Genomic DNA, 16,172 nt, shown 5'->3' on the forward strand with positions numbered 1-16,172 from the left:
ATCAGGAACCATCACCACCTGCTATAAGGGAAGGAAGATCATTGATGAAACAACTGAAGGTGGTTAGCTAGGCCCTGAGCAAATACAGCAGTGATATCCTGGAGCTGGGATGACTGACCTGCATAAACCAATAACATTCTTCCAATCACTGATGTAATTTTCCTTTGATGCTCATTAACTTCAGTTTTACCAGGACTACACTTTGTCATGCGGGGTTTACTAGACTGATACTTGGAATGGAGATACAGTCCAAATAAAGGGTCTTGATCCTAAACATCGACTGTCCATTTCTCTCCATAGATGCTGCCTGACCTGCTGAGTTCCTCCAGCATCTTGTGTATTGATACTTGGAATGGACTGCTTGTCCTTTGTGGAAAGGTTGGACAAGCTAATCATGTATCCACTAAAGTTTTGAAGAGTGAGAGAAGGGGGTCTTGATTAAAACCTATAATATAAACAGGCATTGTTGCAGGATGGATGTGGAGAGGACGTTTCCTCTTGCGAGAGAATCCAGAATTGGTGTCATTGTTTAAAAATAATGGATGAACCGCAAGATAGGAATGAGATGAAGCTTTTTTTCTCTTGGAGGGTTGTGAAACTTTGGAATTCTCCTCCTCAAGGAATTGTGAAGAAGAGTATTTGTATATTTTGATGCAGACCTATATAGAAGCTTAATAAGTAAGGAGGTGAACAGTTGTTGTGGGTAAACAAGAATGAAATTTTGAGATTACAATCATGATCTTATTATATGTTACACAGGACAGCTTCTACCCCACTGTGATAAGACTATTGAACGGTTCCCTTATACAATGAGATGGACTATGACCTCACGTCACTTGTTGTGACCTTGCACCTTATTGCACTGCACTTTCTCTGTAGCTGTGACACTTTACTCTGTACTGTTACTGTTTTTACCTGTACTACACCAATGCACTTTGTACTAACTCAATGTAACTGCATTGTGTAATGAATTGACCTGTACGATCGGTTTGTAAGACAATCTTTTCACTGTACCTCGGTACAAGTGACAATAATGACCAATACCAATACTAAATGGTAGAGCGGGCTCAAGTGCCTAAGTGGCCGCCTTCTTCTCCTTATTCATATGTCCGTACATTAAAACATCCCCCCACCCCACCCCCTTTAGCCTCAAAGAGAAAGTGTTTGGGAAATTTTCTTTAATCTGGCAAGAAAAAGGGAATTTCTTTATATAGACCCATTCTCATGCTGTCAGTAAAAGTTAAAATAAACATGTGGCCATTAATCCATCATGGATATTGGATAAACATAATGATTTATTAACAACAGCTCTCTATATAATTTAGCTCAATGTCACTGCCTGCTAGATAAAAGAAGGCTAAAATGAGAAAGTGCATTTATGTTAGTATGGCATTGCTTATACTCATAATAAGCCAACCATAAGTAAAACTAAGACTGCTTGCTCTTTTCATCAAGGTGACAGGCCAGTATTTCAGAAACATCTAAATTGGACAAACGCATTTCAAGATAGGTTATTTAGATTAATCCAAGTTGTAAATTGCATTTGGAACTATTGAGAAAATACATGAAATTTTGATTAGAATTCATTGAAAATATTCAGTCATAAATGAGCTGTAGCCTAATTTTAATGAAAATGATGTACTTTATTATAAACAGTGGATTGGACTTGCATGTGGTTTAAAATAGCTCAATAAGTTGTGCTGGGTTGTGAGTTTAGATATGAGTGGACTGTGGCCTATGTCAATAAACAATGAATCCCTGCTGTTGTGCTATAAAATTGCAAAAAAAAGTTGGAAAGCACTTGACTGGTAGGAATTTTTAATATTTTTCATAAAGTATTAATGATGCTTTTATTTTCATTAAATAAAGCATAGAAATAAATATTCTGTGTACCTACATATGTGGCCTTCACAAGTGGTCTTCAATAATTATAAAGTTTACAAATTACCATGAATAATAATGCAAAATGCAGGGGAGAGTGTTTTAATTGTATTGTTTATTGGATGTGACACATTTAGAACTGAGGTGTTTATCCGTTGAGATTTCTATAGTCTGAATTCTAAAATAAAAAAATGTTTTTCTCAAGATATCCCCAGTTGTCACTTGTTTCCATGGTAACATGCCTATTTGTCTGAGCATTCTGTCCATAGCTGAAGCCACATCCAGCAGTGTCGGCAAAACACCCAGTTACATCAAAGGTGAATTCGTCTGCTCAATCTGATCTGCTCAATTAATGTAAGAACAGCAGCTGAATGGGGCTAAAAGAGGGCAGTTTTTCAGGGAGTCAAAGCTTCTTACACTGCAACACATATAGGGTGTGTGTGGAGGGAATTTAGCATGCTGTCAACGGCATTAGCAGAGGAAAGTCTAGGGCCCCTTACACCTAACAGATATGAAGCTGTCAGACAAAGAATAGCAGTATTCATTAAATGACACTTCTATGCTCCCTCTCTGCAAGCCTGCAGAGAAGAGAAACAAGCTGGGGAGCTACAGAGATAGGCACTCCCTACATCTGCCAACGATGATGGACGCACAGAGAAATTATGTAGAAACAAAAACTAGACAAGAACCAGATCAGCAGCACATTGGTGTTAGGTGCCTTAGTTTTAGTTAACTGAGGTGAAAAGAGACTTAAAATGAGCACTTCAGGTACTTTCTGCACGTATCAAGGACCATAGTTGGTAACAGGTGCAAAGTAACTAGGAGATTCCCAGGGGTCACTACCTTTTAAGAATCTTATGCGTAAGCCATGATGATCTGATTTAGAACTCATTATCAACATTCTGTTACTTATATCTGCATGATTTTGCACTGATTGATACCGACTCTGCAGCCATGCGTTCTATAATGTGCTGTCAGGAAATGCTGACAGATACAATGAAAGAACAATAAATGTGGGGCAGCAGTAATGTAAAGGTCCAGCCAGGTTGTATGAAAACTGATAGCTGGGATATTGCCTTCTGTGTTGCCATATACATCAGCCCCTCTGAGAATTTATCTAGTGAGTGAATTAAAATGGTCTCCAGATAGATGGAAGGGATCTTCATGTTAAAAAGACTTCACTTCCACTGCACCATTGTATAATGGGATGATGACAATCAGAAGTCAGTAAATTAATTTTTTTTTAGAAGCTGCAAATATTTCTGCAAACCTTTAACCATATTTGAGCCTTACAAAACACTCAACACTTTCTTCTGCACTTTGTGGAAGTGTCTCTTAATGTTTTTTTTTCATTATAGCTGTTATTCGTCTTTTTTAAAGGAAAATCCCACCTTCATTATCACTTACCTCAGGTTCGGGTCATTGGAAACCTGCAGAATCAGCAGCTTTTAAGGCAATGTTACTTTTGTTGATATGATGCCATCATCAATATTCCTCGATAGACAAGTAATATACGTATTAATTTATTTCTTCTGCACATACATGTGTATGTGTGAAACAAACATAAAAAAGCTAAGTACTCGAAGATATTGAGCCTTTTTTGTTATTTAACGAGTTAAAATGATCTGAAAGTGTAATGGAAGCATAACTAAGTTTCCTAAAGGAATTGGATCCCTCCTTAAAAAGGAAAAAAAAATGCAGGGTCATGGAGAAAAAACAGGGGTACAGGACTAATTGATAGCTCTTCCAAAGAAACGGCTCAGGCATGAAAAGCTGAATAGCTTCCTTCTGTGCAGCAGAATACTATGATTCTATTGAAGCTCATTCCTCTGGTCTATTAGCATTCCAAAACGGCACCTAGTAGTTGTTTGAATCAGCCATTGTTTTTTTTTCCCTCTGTCAACTTATACAATAGAAACCTGGAAGTACAGTAAAGAAGGAGGCCACTTATCCCAATAGCTTTTTTGAAAAGCAATATGCTAAAAATCAAAATTGGCAAAACGGTTCAGAGTGAGGAAGATTGTTTTATAGTGCTAGATGTTTTCATAAGCAGCAAAATGACAATGGAATTCAGTCTGTAAAAATGACAGGTAATGCATTTGTGAAAGGCAAACAAGACGAGGAAATATACAATGTGTGGTCAGATACTGAGAAATGTAGAGAAAGTGAGAAATCTTGGAGTACATACCCTCTGTGTCCATGTGGAGGACAACCCTGTTCTCTAGTCTTCTGAGGAATTGAGGATGAGAGGGTCTTTCTCTCCTCACCACTCCTGTCCTGGTGGACTTCTTCCTGTTTGTTTAAACTTTGGCTTAAAATAGAGTGAGAAAACATTGTTTACTTGTGAAGCTATGACGTACTTAAATTATTGGCAGAATCAAGAGGTAAGTACATGTTGGTTAGTGATATTGTATGTGTGTGTGTGTGTGTGTGTGTGTGTGTGTACACATGTGTTTGTAGCTTTGTATGTTTGTGTGCATTCATAAATGCTGCTAGATAGTGAATACAAGTGTTGCAGTTAGAGGCAGTGTTATTGAGGAGGCGTTTTCAGTGATGTAACTCCTACCTTGACATATCTAGTGGGGCCACATTACATCTTCCAGTATTTCTCCATTGTTTGCTGGCTGTCACACCTAGATCCTCAATAAAGCGGGGTGCTCGAGAACCTCCTGTTCCCCAGCACATAGTATCTCCCTCCTGGCACTTACTTCACCCACCAGAATTTCAGTATGCGTGGGGCCTCAATCTCTCCCTGTGCTACCTTTCTTCTCCATGGGATTATATCTATTATTGCTGATGGAGATTGAGTTTTTATAGGTTGAGGTAATCACCGGATAGCTAATTGCTGGTAGTTGCTTAAAACCTACACTGGTTCTCCTACATGGAAGTTTTCATTGACAAAAGTGTATATGCAGGTACACCTCATTGCAATCTAATTGAGAGGGTTTGATTACAGGAATAAGAAAATCTCTTTGGAATTATATATTGCCAGAGTGAGACAGCATCTGAAGTATTGTGTAAGGTTTTAGTCTCCTCACCTAAGAAAGGATAGAGGCTAAGTATTATGCTGTAAGGGACTCATCTCCTGGCATACAAATCATTCCATCATCCTTTAGGGATGACAGGAATACATACCATTCGCCTGGAAGGTTGAAACTACAGTAAATTTTCAAGAAGCTCAAAACCATCCAGTACAAAACAGCCCCCTTGATTGGTGCTCCATTCATCACCCTACGTATCCATTCCATCCACTGCTGGATTCAACATCAGTTGCTTTTTAGATTGGAGGCCTTTACCCAGTTCTTTTCCTTGTGACACACCACTGGTTAAAGGTCTCCAATGTGAAAAACAACCTTCTACTACCACCCTCTGCCTCCTTCCACCAAGCCAATTTTGTGTCCAATTGGCTAGCTCATCCCGGATCCCATGTGATCTAACCTTCCGGGAAAGCCTACCATGGAAGACCCAGTAAAAAGCCTTGCTTAAGTCCATGTAGGCAATGCCTACTGCCAAGCCCTTGTCAATCCTCTACTTCACCTCTTCAAAAACCCAATCAAATTCATGAGACATGATTTCCCACAAAGCCATGATGACTATCCCTAATCACCCCTTGCCTTTCCAAATACAGATAGATCCTGTCTCTCAAAATCCCCTCCAGTAACTTTCCCAACACTGATGTTAGGCTCACTGACCTGTAGTTCCTCGCAGCCCTTTATAAATAAAGGCACAACATTAGCCACCCTCCCCTCCGGTCTTCTGGTACTGCACCCATGGCTAAGAAAGATGCAAAAATCTCTGCCAGGGCTCCTGCAGCTTCTTCCCTTGCTTCCCACAATGTCCTAGGATGCACTGGGTCAGGCCCCCGGGGATTTATCCACCTTTATGTGCCTCAACACCACCGGCACCTCCTCCTTTGTAATATCATTATGTTTCAAGACATCATTGTTCTCTTTCCAAAATTCTCTGGGCTTCACGACCTTCTCCATCGTAAATACAGACGAGACATAGTCATCTAAGTCCTTGCCCATCTCCCATAGCTCCACACATAGACGACCACACTAATCTTAATGGGACCTATTCTCTCCCAAGTCACCCTTTTGCTATTTAATCTCTTAAGATTCACCTTTACCTTATTTGCAAAGGTATCTCATGTTCCCTTTCTGCCCTCCTGATTTCCTTCTTAAGTGTAGTGTAGTGGTTAGCGTAACACTATTACAGCGCCAGCAACCCGGGTTCAATTTCAGCTGCTGTCTGTAAGGAGTTTGTATGTTCTCCCCGTGTCTGCGTGGGTTTCCTCCAGGTGCTCTGGTTTCCTCCCACGTTCCAAAGATGTACGGGTTAGGAAGTTGTGGGCATGCTGTGTTGGTGCTGGAAGCATGGTGACACATGCGGGCTGCCCCCAGAACACTCTATGCAAAAGATGCATTTCATTGTGTGTTTCGATGTACATGTGACTAATAAAGATCTTATCTATCTTATCTACTCCTACATCCCTTATACTCCTGAAGGGATTCACTTGATCCCAACTTCCGATACCTGACATATGCTTCCTTTTTCCTGACCAGATCCTCAATATCCCTCATCAGCTAGGTTCCCTAATCCTGCCAGTCTCGGCTTTCACTCTAACAGGAACATGTTGGTCCTATCTCACTTTTAATATTCTCTGACTTGCTAGACATGCCTTTACCAACTAACAGCCTCTCCCAATCAACCTTTGCAGGTTCCAGTCTAATGTCATCAAAATTAGCCTTGCCCCAATCTCTTTCCAGAACTATTTTAAAACTAATACAATTATTAGTTTCACAAGAGATTCTGCAGATGCTAGAATCTGGAGCAATACACACAAAACGCTGGAGGAACTCAGCGGGTCAGGCAGCAGGGTCAGGAGGGAAATAAACAGACGACATTTTGGGTCGAGACACCCCTCATCAGGGTTGAATTATGGTCACTGCTCCCAAAGTGCTCCCCCCACTGACACTTCAGCCACTTGCCCAGCCTCATTTCCCAAAAGGAGGTTGTGTTGCCCCTCTCAAGTAGAGCTCTCTATATATTGCTTGAGAAAACTTTCCTGGACACACTTAACAAGTTCTGCTCCATCCAAGCACTTAGAATTATGGCAGTCCCAGTCAATATTAGGGAAGTTAAAATCACATACTATTACAACCCTATTGTTCTTAAAGTTATATCTGATCTCCCTACATATTTCTTACTCTAACTCCTGCTGACTATTGGGGGCCTATTAGTGCAATCCCATCAAAATGATCATCTCGTTCTTATTTCTAAAATCTACCCATATAGCCTCACTGAACGATTCCTTCAGGAGCATCCTCTCTAAGTAATTCCGTGATGTTCACCCTAATCAAAAATGCAGCTCCCTCTTCTCTCTTACCTCTACCTCTATAAAGCCTGTAGCATCTGTGCCCTGGAACATTGAATTGCCAGTCTTGCCCATCCATTAACCATGTTTCTATAATTGCTATAATATCCCAATACCATGTGCCTATCCATGCCCTGAGTTCATTTGCCTTACCTGTCTGGCTTTTTACATTAAAATAAATGCAGTTTAGTCTATCAGACCTTCCTCGTTTCCCGTCCTGCCCCTGTCTGCCCTGCCAACTGGACTTGCTTACTTTAACTTCTATATTTGCCTCAACTTTCTCATCTGCCACACCACTGCTTTGTGTCCCACCCCCTGCCAGACTAGTTTAAAGCCTGTTGAGTAGCTCCCACAAATCTCCCCGCCAGGATACTGGGTCCCCTCCAGTTCAGGTGCAACCTGTCCATACTGTACAGGTCATCTCTGCCCCAGAAGAGATCTTAATGGTCCTCTGTCTACCTCTCACTGTCTTGGTGAAGCAGCCAGCATAATCAAAGACCCTACCCACCCGGGTCATTCTCTCTTCTCTCCTCTTCCATCGGGTAGAAGATACAGGAGCCTGAGGGCACGTACCACCAGACTTAAGGACAGCCTGTACCCCACTGTGATAAGACTATTGAACGGTTCTCTTATACGATGAGATGGACTATGACCTCCCGCTCTACCTTGTTGTGACCTTGCACCTTATTGCACTGCACTTTCTCTGTAGCTGTGACACTTTACTCTGTACTGTTATTGTTTTTACCTGTACGACATCAATGACCTCTGTACTAACCCAATGTAACTGCACTGTGTAATGAATTGATTCGTACGATCAGTATGCAAGACAAGTTTTTCACTGTACCTCGGTACAAGTGACGATAATAAACCAGTACCAAGAATCTGAATCCCTCCCTCCTGCACCAGCTCCTCAGCCACACATTCATCTGCCTTACCCTCCTATGCCTACCCTCAATATCACGTGGCACTGGGAGTAATCCAGAGATTACAGCCCTCGAGGTCCAGTTTTTTCACCTTCTGTCTAACTCCCTACATTCACTATGGGGGGCCTCATCCCTTTTTCTACCTGTGTCGTTGGTACCATTGTGTACAATGAGCTTTGGCTGTTCCCCCTCCCCGTCGAGAGTGTTCTGCAACCGTTCCGAGACATCCTTGACCCTGGAACCCAGGAGGCAGCATACCATCCTGGAGTCTCACTCACAGCCAAAGAGTTTCCTGTCTGTCCTCCTAACATCAAATGTCCTAACACTACAGCTCTCCTCGTCTCCACCCTCCCCCTACTATGCATAACAACCGATCGTTGTGCCACAGACCTGGCTGCTGCAGCTACTCTCCCCTGAAAGGTCACTTCCCCCGCAACCCCCCCCCCACCCCAATAGTATCCAAAATGATATACTTGTCACTGAGTGAAATGGCCACAGGGGGGTCCTGCACTCCCTGCCTACACCTTTGGTGTGATCACCTCACTAACTCCTGTCTATGATGCTCTGAGCATCACAGATGCTCCTGAGTTAGTCCAACTGCAGCTCTGTATGGGTTTCCTCCGGGTGCTCTGGTTTTCTTCCACATTCCAAAGGCGTAAGGGTTAGGAAGTTGTGGGCATGCTATGTTGGCGCCAGAAGTGTGGCGACACTTGCGGTCTTCCCCCAGAACACGACGCAAAGGATGCATTTCACTGTGTGTTTCAATGTACATGTGACTAATAAAGATATCTTAATGGGGTCAGTCAGGAGCTGCAACTTGACGTTCTTCCCACAGGTATAGCCACCAGGGACTCTGGAAGTTCTCCTGATCTCCCACATTCTTCAAGAGGAGCATATGGCTACCCTAACTGCCACCTCTTAACCACCAAGGCTACTGAGGAAAGTAAAAGATCTTACCTTATCTTACTTTACCACTGTTTAGTCTTCTCACCAAGACAAAGCCGCAGCACTTACACCTCAAGCACAGCACTTTAACCTTTCAACAGCCATTCTCAAAATAGCTGCTCCAATGGCACCTCCCAAACCCATGACCTACAACTAAGGAAAAAAGGGGCATCAGGTGCAGGAAATCACCATTACCTGCAGGTTCCTCCCCAACACCATCCTGATTTGGAATTATATCGCAGTTCCTTCAATGTCTAAATCCTGGAATTCCCTACCCAATGGTACAATGGGAATACCTTCACCAGAAATATTGCAGTGTTTCAAGGAGCTGTCTCAGCACTACCTTCTCAAATGCATTTAGAGGTGACCAGTAAATGTGAGCTTGCTAACAATGCCACAAATAATTTTCTAAGAATTCATACATTCCCTCCAGGCTAAATTTGAGCCTGAGTAAATTCTCCCATTTTTGTACAGTTTTATGGTAAAATAAATTTATTCTATTTCTTTAAAAAATGTATTTTCTTTCCAAATGAGCAAGGAAAAGGTCAAGTTTGTTGTGAGGGCAACTAAAAATAGGAACAGCTCGATGATTTAGTGCCCTTTCACATTTCTAAGAAATGTCCACACTTACTAATGCAGCTAACTTTCCACACCAGTACCTGAAGTTTCCTGAAAACTTAGTGTTCTGAGTAACTCAATCTTTAAGTGACTGCACTAAGCTGCTGGCACTGGGTTCCTTATGATAGAAGACCCCATTCTCAGTGGTCAAGAAAATCACCCGGGTAAGATTAAAGTGAAATGTAAATAAACTGACTGGCTATCCAGTCCTAATGCCTCTAATCCACTCAGCACCTCCTCAACAATGCAGCCTCACCTTAATCTTGCTCTTGTGGGCAAAGCAACCTGCCAGGGTGATACTTGCTGAATTAGAAGCTCCTTCTGCATACCTGTGAATGTTGAAATCTGAGAGAAGAGGGATACAAAAGCAAATCTTTTTAGCTGCTGCAACTTAAATTAAAATACATTTTAAGTTATATTTTGATGTGCAAGCAATATTCTTGTGCTTTAACCAAGAATATTGCTTCCTAGCGATTCCCAGTTTAAATAAGTGATTTTTGTAATTTTTCAAATACAAGATAAAAGGTGATGTCTAGTACTAATTTTGTGCAGGCCAGTCAATTCTCAATTTAAATTTGCCATGTCATTGTGTCACAGGACTGTTGCCAATCCTGTGTCTCTATGCCCTATTTAATACTTTATGGTTTATTCAAAAAACAGTGATCAATTAAGTAATGATATATGAGGATAAAATACTTTCATTTTAATATTAAGCATTTTAACTAGGAACTTTAAGCATATAGAGCACGGTTTCTCTTAACATTTTATCTGAAAGGCGATCAGCTTTAGGTTAAGCTAATCAACTGAGATTGTCATACAGACCTTTTCACCCAAATGCATGTTTTATTTCTTTTTCCTATATCTCAGACTTCTTGAACATTTATAGGTAAAATTTGCATTGCAAGCTGAAGGATGACAGCAGTGGAAACTGGAACATTTTTCCCTTTATGTATTCAATTTTAGGACCAAGGACTTGTAGGCCAGGTATTTCATGGATTAGTGGTATTAGCATTATATCTGCACTGAAAATCGGTATTGTACTGCACTGCACGGTTTAGAACAGCAACCCCCTACCTTAATAATGTGCTGTTTCATTTATTCACTCCATATATCTTTGTGACTTCCCTTGAGTTCTTGGTGTTGATAATGGGATCCCTATGCAATTACTCCAGGATTATTGTCCCTCAGGCGTTAATATGCCTGTATCCTATAATACCTATTTAAATATTTTCACAGTTTAGCATAAAATATACTGAAAGCACCATGATGGCCAGGAGTGTATCATTGGCCTCAATCAGTTATGAAAGGACCGCTACCTTTTCTTGCATTGCTATTTTCCTGTTTGGACACAAGAACTAATTCTAAATATTGGCATTTAGAGGCTCTGCACAGAAATGTGCAGAAAGGAACCCTGATCCCATCAAAGAGAAAGTGCGATCTTGGAAGGAATATGTAATTTATATTTCATGCTTCCCACAAAGCACACAACTCAGAGATTCTAGCAGTATGACTGAGGGAACTCTTAATTAAAATATGTTGCACTGTTACTGAGTCTTGTACAAATTGGCAAGTTGACTCCTAAATTTTGAAGCACGGTGTACTTCTGAGTAAGTGAAGTGTCCAAAAATGTAGCCCCTCTGCACTCTGCCAGGATGCTGAATGGTGGTTGCTAAAAAGGCAGTAGATTTCTGACACCAAATCCTTGATCTACCTTGCATGACTTTGCCTCTTTCACATACTGATTTCTCAGCTTCTCCATTTGATGATGTGATAAGGAGATGTGACCCCATGTTTGTGATGTTTGATCAAGTATTCACAAATCAGAGCTGAATTTTGTGGGAGTTATATTCAACAAAATGGATAAATGGCCCACAAGGCAATTCATTAGTGCTTCTTTTCATGTACTGATCTCTCAGCTTCTCCATTTGAGGATGGCTTATAAGGAGATGTGATCCTATATTTGTGACATTTGATCCCATTTCATTTCACAAAGTTTTCAAATTGAAATGGTGAAAATTGTAGTTCACTGTCCAATACAATTTCCTCAGGAAGACTGTGTGCTGCAAAAATGGATCTGAGTTCTTCTATTGCACCCTCAGAGTTGTCCATGACCTCACATGTTTTACCTAAATCCAATTACAATGGTGGTCCACCAACACCAAGAAGCTTCCCAAACCATCTCACTGTACCCTTTGTGCATGCCCTGGAATTGCCTTGTGGACCACTTTCCCATTTTAAGTGCTGCTCTTGGTGGTTATGATCTGCAGTCTTAGCATACCTGCTGGCTGGCTCTTCCAGATTCTTGTCCAAACCTGACCAATAAACAAAGTTGCTCTTTCCTTTTGACAATATCCATATGTGCAGTTGTGGGCATGCTTTGTTGGCACCGGAAGCGTGGCAACACTTGAAGGCTGTCCCCCAGAACACTCTATGCAAAAGATGCATTTCACTGTCTGCTTCGATGTACATGTGACTAATAAGGATATCTTATCTTATCTTAGATTGGGGAGGCATTCAGCTTAATATGTATAGGGGTTTTATGCCCCTCAATACCAGTGGACGAATCCTTGAACAGATTGTTCTAGACTTAGTTGTGAATAGTTTAAACGATTCGCATTTTTCTATACTCCTTTAATTCTTCAAGCCAATCTTTTCCAAATAGAGTTGGCCAATTTCTGTTGTGAGCTACTAAATGTGGCTACTTCACTTTGTGACTGTTAAAAAAAAGATCATTGGGTGTTTGGTGTCTTACCAGACAATGTCTTCAGATTCAACATGCTTTTCGTTAATACCACTTTTGCTGAACCTTTTATCTAAGCCTGCCCATAATCATGTAGTCAGGGCGATATTGTTGAAAATTAAGAAATAGTAGATTCTGAAAATCTGAAATAAAAACAGAAAACGCTGGAAACATTTAGCAGATTGTGTAACATATGTGAAAAGAGAAGCAGAGTTAACAGATCAGGTTGAAGACCCTTCATCATGCTGATCATAAACTTCCATTTTAAGTTAAAATTTCTGCACTTTCTATTATCCCCCTCTTTAACCCTTGCTCTTCAAGTGTCATATTATACAAGCCTTTTCTTTATGTTTTCCACTATCAGTGTTTTTCTTGCTTAAATATGTGATGAATGATCCTCATTACATCAGTAGTAGCTTTTCCTACCTGTCCTGCTTCACACTCCAAACTCGTTCATATGATTCAGATTTAATGTTTGCAGCTCACACCTTTGCTGCTGCTGTATCACCATTAACCACTTGGCATTATTCACTAACTAAAATTATTTGGTGTTTCAGAAGCTATATCCATTGATGTGGCTATTTTACATGTAAGTTCAAATGTTTAATCTTGTATATCTGACAATTTAGTTTGAATTTGCTTGACTGTTAAAATGTACATGAACTTGCTCTGCTTTGCTTAGTTCAGGAAGACACCAAAAATTACAAGGCTGTTACAAATTCTTAAAAGGTTTTGTCTGATCTTTTGTTTCTGGCCCCAACTTTGTAATTTTTTATGTTCTTTGAAAACTGTCTTAAAGTGATTTGTCAATCCATCACCTCAGCAAATCAAACACACTGCATTTTTCATGGCACCAGGAGGTTACTAAAGTGGTATACGTACTGTATATGAACCCAGATCTAATAGTAAAAATTCTTCACTATATTCTTGTGTGGCTTTATTTTCAGCAGGTACCATTTCACATTCATTCCCAATTTCAAAGATATTGTATGCCTTGGAAAACGTCCTCATCTCTTCTACATAAGAACTGAAGGCTTACCATGTTTTATCACATACTCAAGGCTTCTGATGGAGCTGAATTAGTTCTGTCCTGCCATTTTGCACCATTTCCACTTTAACAGTCATAAGGCATAACGTGATAGTCCCAAACACGAGCCCTTATTTCTTCTGTGCTCAATTCATTTCTGGTTTCATGTTGAAGTTACTATGACTCACTTGGCCACCACAAGCTTACAGCCACTGGATGTGTTACACATCTGCACCACTGCAGGCAGCTTCAATTCTTTATCCTTCCTTCTTTGTCACCAGTGCTAATGTATGTTATACCTCAGTGGGTTCCTAGAGATAACATGCAGTGCATGTAGTATGATGAGTATTAAATTGAAAGAGCTCCAAATGTCATACCTGGTTTATACGAGGCATTTCTTAAGATTGTGCACATGATCAAATATGTCATTAAAGAAGTCATACTTATTTCCTACTACACTATCTTAAGGTTTTTGATGGTCATTTTGCAAAGGCATGGCTTTTTGGATGCCTTTGTGCTTGAGTATCAGCCAATGAAGGAACAAACTGGAGCAGATCAGGAACACCAGGCTTTGGGAAATCTACTCCAATGTCAGTCCTGTAGCTTGATCTTCCTTAAAATAAATTAACTTCTTTGTCATTGTTTAGAGCCACCTGCTTTAACTACTTTTTTCTTCTAACATATTTATAAAAGTTTACTGTTCCCTTTTATATTGCCTGCTTGTCTTTTTAAATTTTGCTTTGACCCCTTCTGAGCTCCCTTTTCACCTCCTATCTACATTCTCCATATTTATTATAATTTGTTTTGATATTTTTACTTCTGGTCTAAATGTATCCCTTTTAAACTTCATTCTCTTATCCACAAACTATTACTCTTTGATAAATGCATTTTTTGCTTATCACAATAGATTAAATGTTATACTCTTTACATTCCACATTTGAAAATGTCGTACTTTTGATCCACCACACTTTGACTTCCATTTTCCTTTCTAGCAGTTTTTTTTTTACTTTCATTTTCACACCATAACTTGTTGGTGCTGTTTCCCAATTGTTTGATACTCACATCAATTATTTGGAGTGACTTGAAGCTGTAGACATTGCAAATAGCCTATATATCATCTAAAAAGTTTTGAAAACACTCTTTCTACTGTATGATCATTTTCTGATCAGGTTAATTCAAAGTTCATCAAAGGTTAAGACGTAATGAGCATGAATAATGACTGTTTGCCTGGATTCTTAACATTTACTTTAGCCTATATGTTCATTTATTTAAAATAGATGGTTATCATGAAGGATAAAGTAATGCAGATCACAAAATAAAGACCATTGTGTCTGTTCTTGCTGAAAATTATTTTTTGTTACATTACTTATTGGGTCTCAGTGGTATGTACAATTTATTTCAACATGGCATTTAAAATAAATAGCTATGACTAAATCTGTTCTTTACATGATCATTAGCATCAGAAGTTATATTTTAAAGCCATTAACAGTAAATATTGCATGCATTATTTTGTTCATTTTACTTATTTTGTAGGTCATTCATATTGACAATGAGTGAAACGTTGCAAATACATTAAAAGCAAAATGACATCAGATAAATGCAACACTTCACATCTTTTTATTTTCCATTGGTTAATACAAACTGGAAGTAAATGCTTGCTCATAAATAGCATCTTCAAGGGCAGTGAGAATAAATGTATACATTCATAAACGAATAGATAGAATAAGATTTTTTTACATTAGTCTATCTGTTTCCTTTTCTAAATGGAACAGTATTCCTTCAAGCATGCTGCACCCAAGTGATAATTAATAAACTCTAATTCAAGACATGATGCTTAAATTGATGTACTGTCATCAGTATCCTGTGTGAAAATGAAACCTTGACAGGGGGTTAACACCCTGGAACAGGTCATCACACTGTCATACACTCTAGCCTTTTGGTATTTATCTTCAACCAAGCAAAGCATTACAAGTCTGAGTAAAAAAGAAATAATTACAAATGAAGACTGACGTGGACTGTGAATAGAACATATGTTAGGCTAGACCAAGACATTGGTGAATTATATCATTCCTTGATGAAGTGGCACTGGGGCTGAACGGACCCATTTTAAATCTTGATGTATTTTAGCTCAGCTGCACTTGGAATGTCATTTCCAGAAAAAGACTCTGGATAATTGAGAGTCAGTTCCAATCTGCATGACTTGGATGTTAAGCACAGACCAATGAATGGTGGTTCAGGAAAAACAAAACATTCAGAAGGATACAGTCATTAGTTGAAGGCACTGGATAATTACTTTTCCAGGGCCAAAATTCAAAGCAATGATAATTTCTTCTGGCAAATTACTACCATGCTAAAAAGTACAATGTTAGCAGTAAGACTACTTAATAAACAAAATTAATGTCATTCTCTCATACTAATTAAAGTTTGATTCAATTTCAATCGATTACCTCTAGTAAACTATAAATGACAGCTTAGTCAGTTACTGGGGCTTGATAGAATTAGCATAAATAATTCTGGATAACTAATATTGAACGATTCATACACTGGCATTGTTACAAGTTACAGATGTTGTCTGAGTTTTACTACTGTATTGTTGACACAGCACACATTCAGTACCAATGTTTGTACATCAATAATGATGCAGGACAAACCAGTACTAAT

General features: G+C 39.5%; 1 protein-coding gene across 9 annotated transcripts in view; it reads left to right on the top strand.

Annotated features, from left to right (window-relative positions):
• Positions 1 to 16,172, top strand: part of kiaa0825 (KIAA0825 ortholog) — a 279,512-nt gene that overhangs the window by 193,258 nt on the left and 70,082 nt on the right. For 2 of the 9 annotated variants that reach the window (XM_052020307.1, XM_052020308.1), the window contains exon 20: positions 301 to 2,019. The exons of the other annotated variants lie outside the window; for them this stretch is intronic. In XM_052020307.1, coding sequence (XP_051876267.1) covers positions 301 to 319 — 19 coding nt within the window. In that variant the 3' untranslated portion in view covers positions 320 to 2,019. Of the gene's footprint in view, positions 1 to 300; positions 2,020 to 16,172 lie in introns of those variants that run through there. 9 annotated transcript variants of the gene reach the window in all.

Source organism: Pristis pectinata, chromosome 7 (genome assembly GCF_009764475.1).
Source record: "Pristis pectinata isolate sPriPec2 chromosome 7, sPriPec2.1.pri, whole genome shotgun sequence".
Lineage (NCBI taxonomy): Eukaryota > Metazoa > Chordata > Chondrichthyes > Rhinopristiformes > Pristidae > Pristis > Pristis pectinata.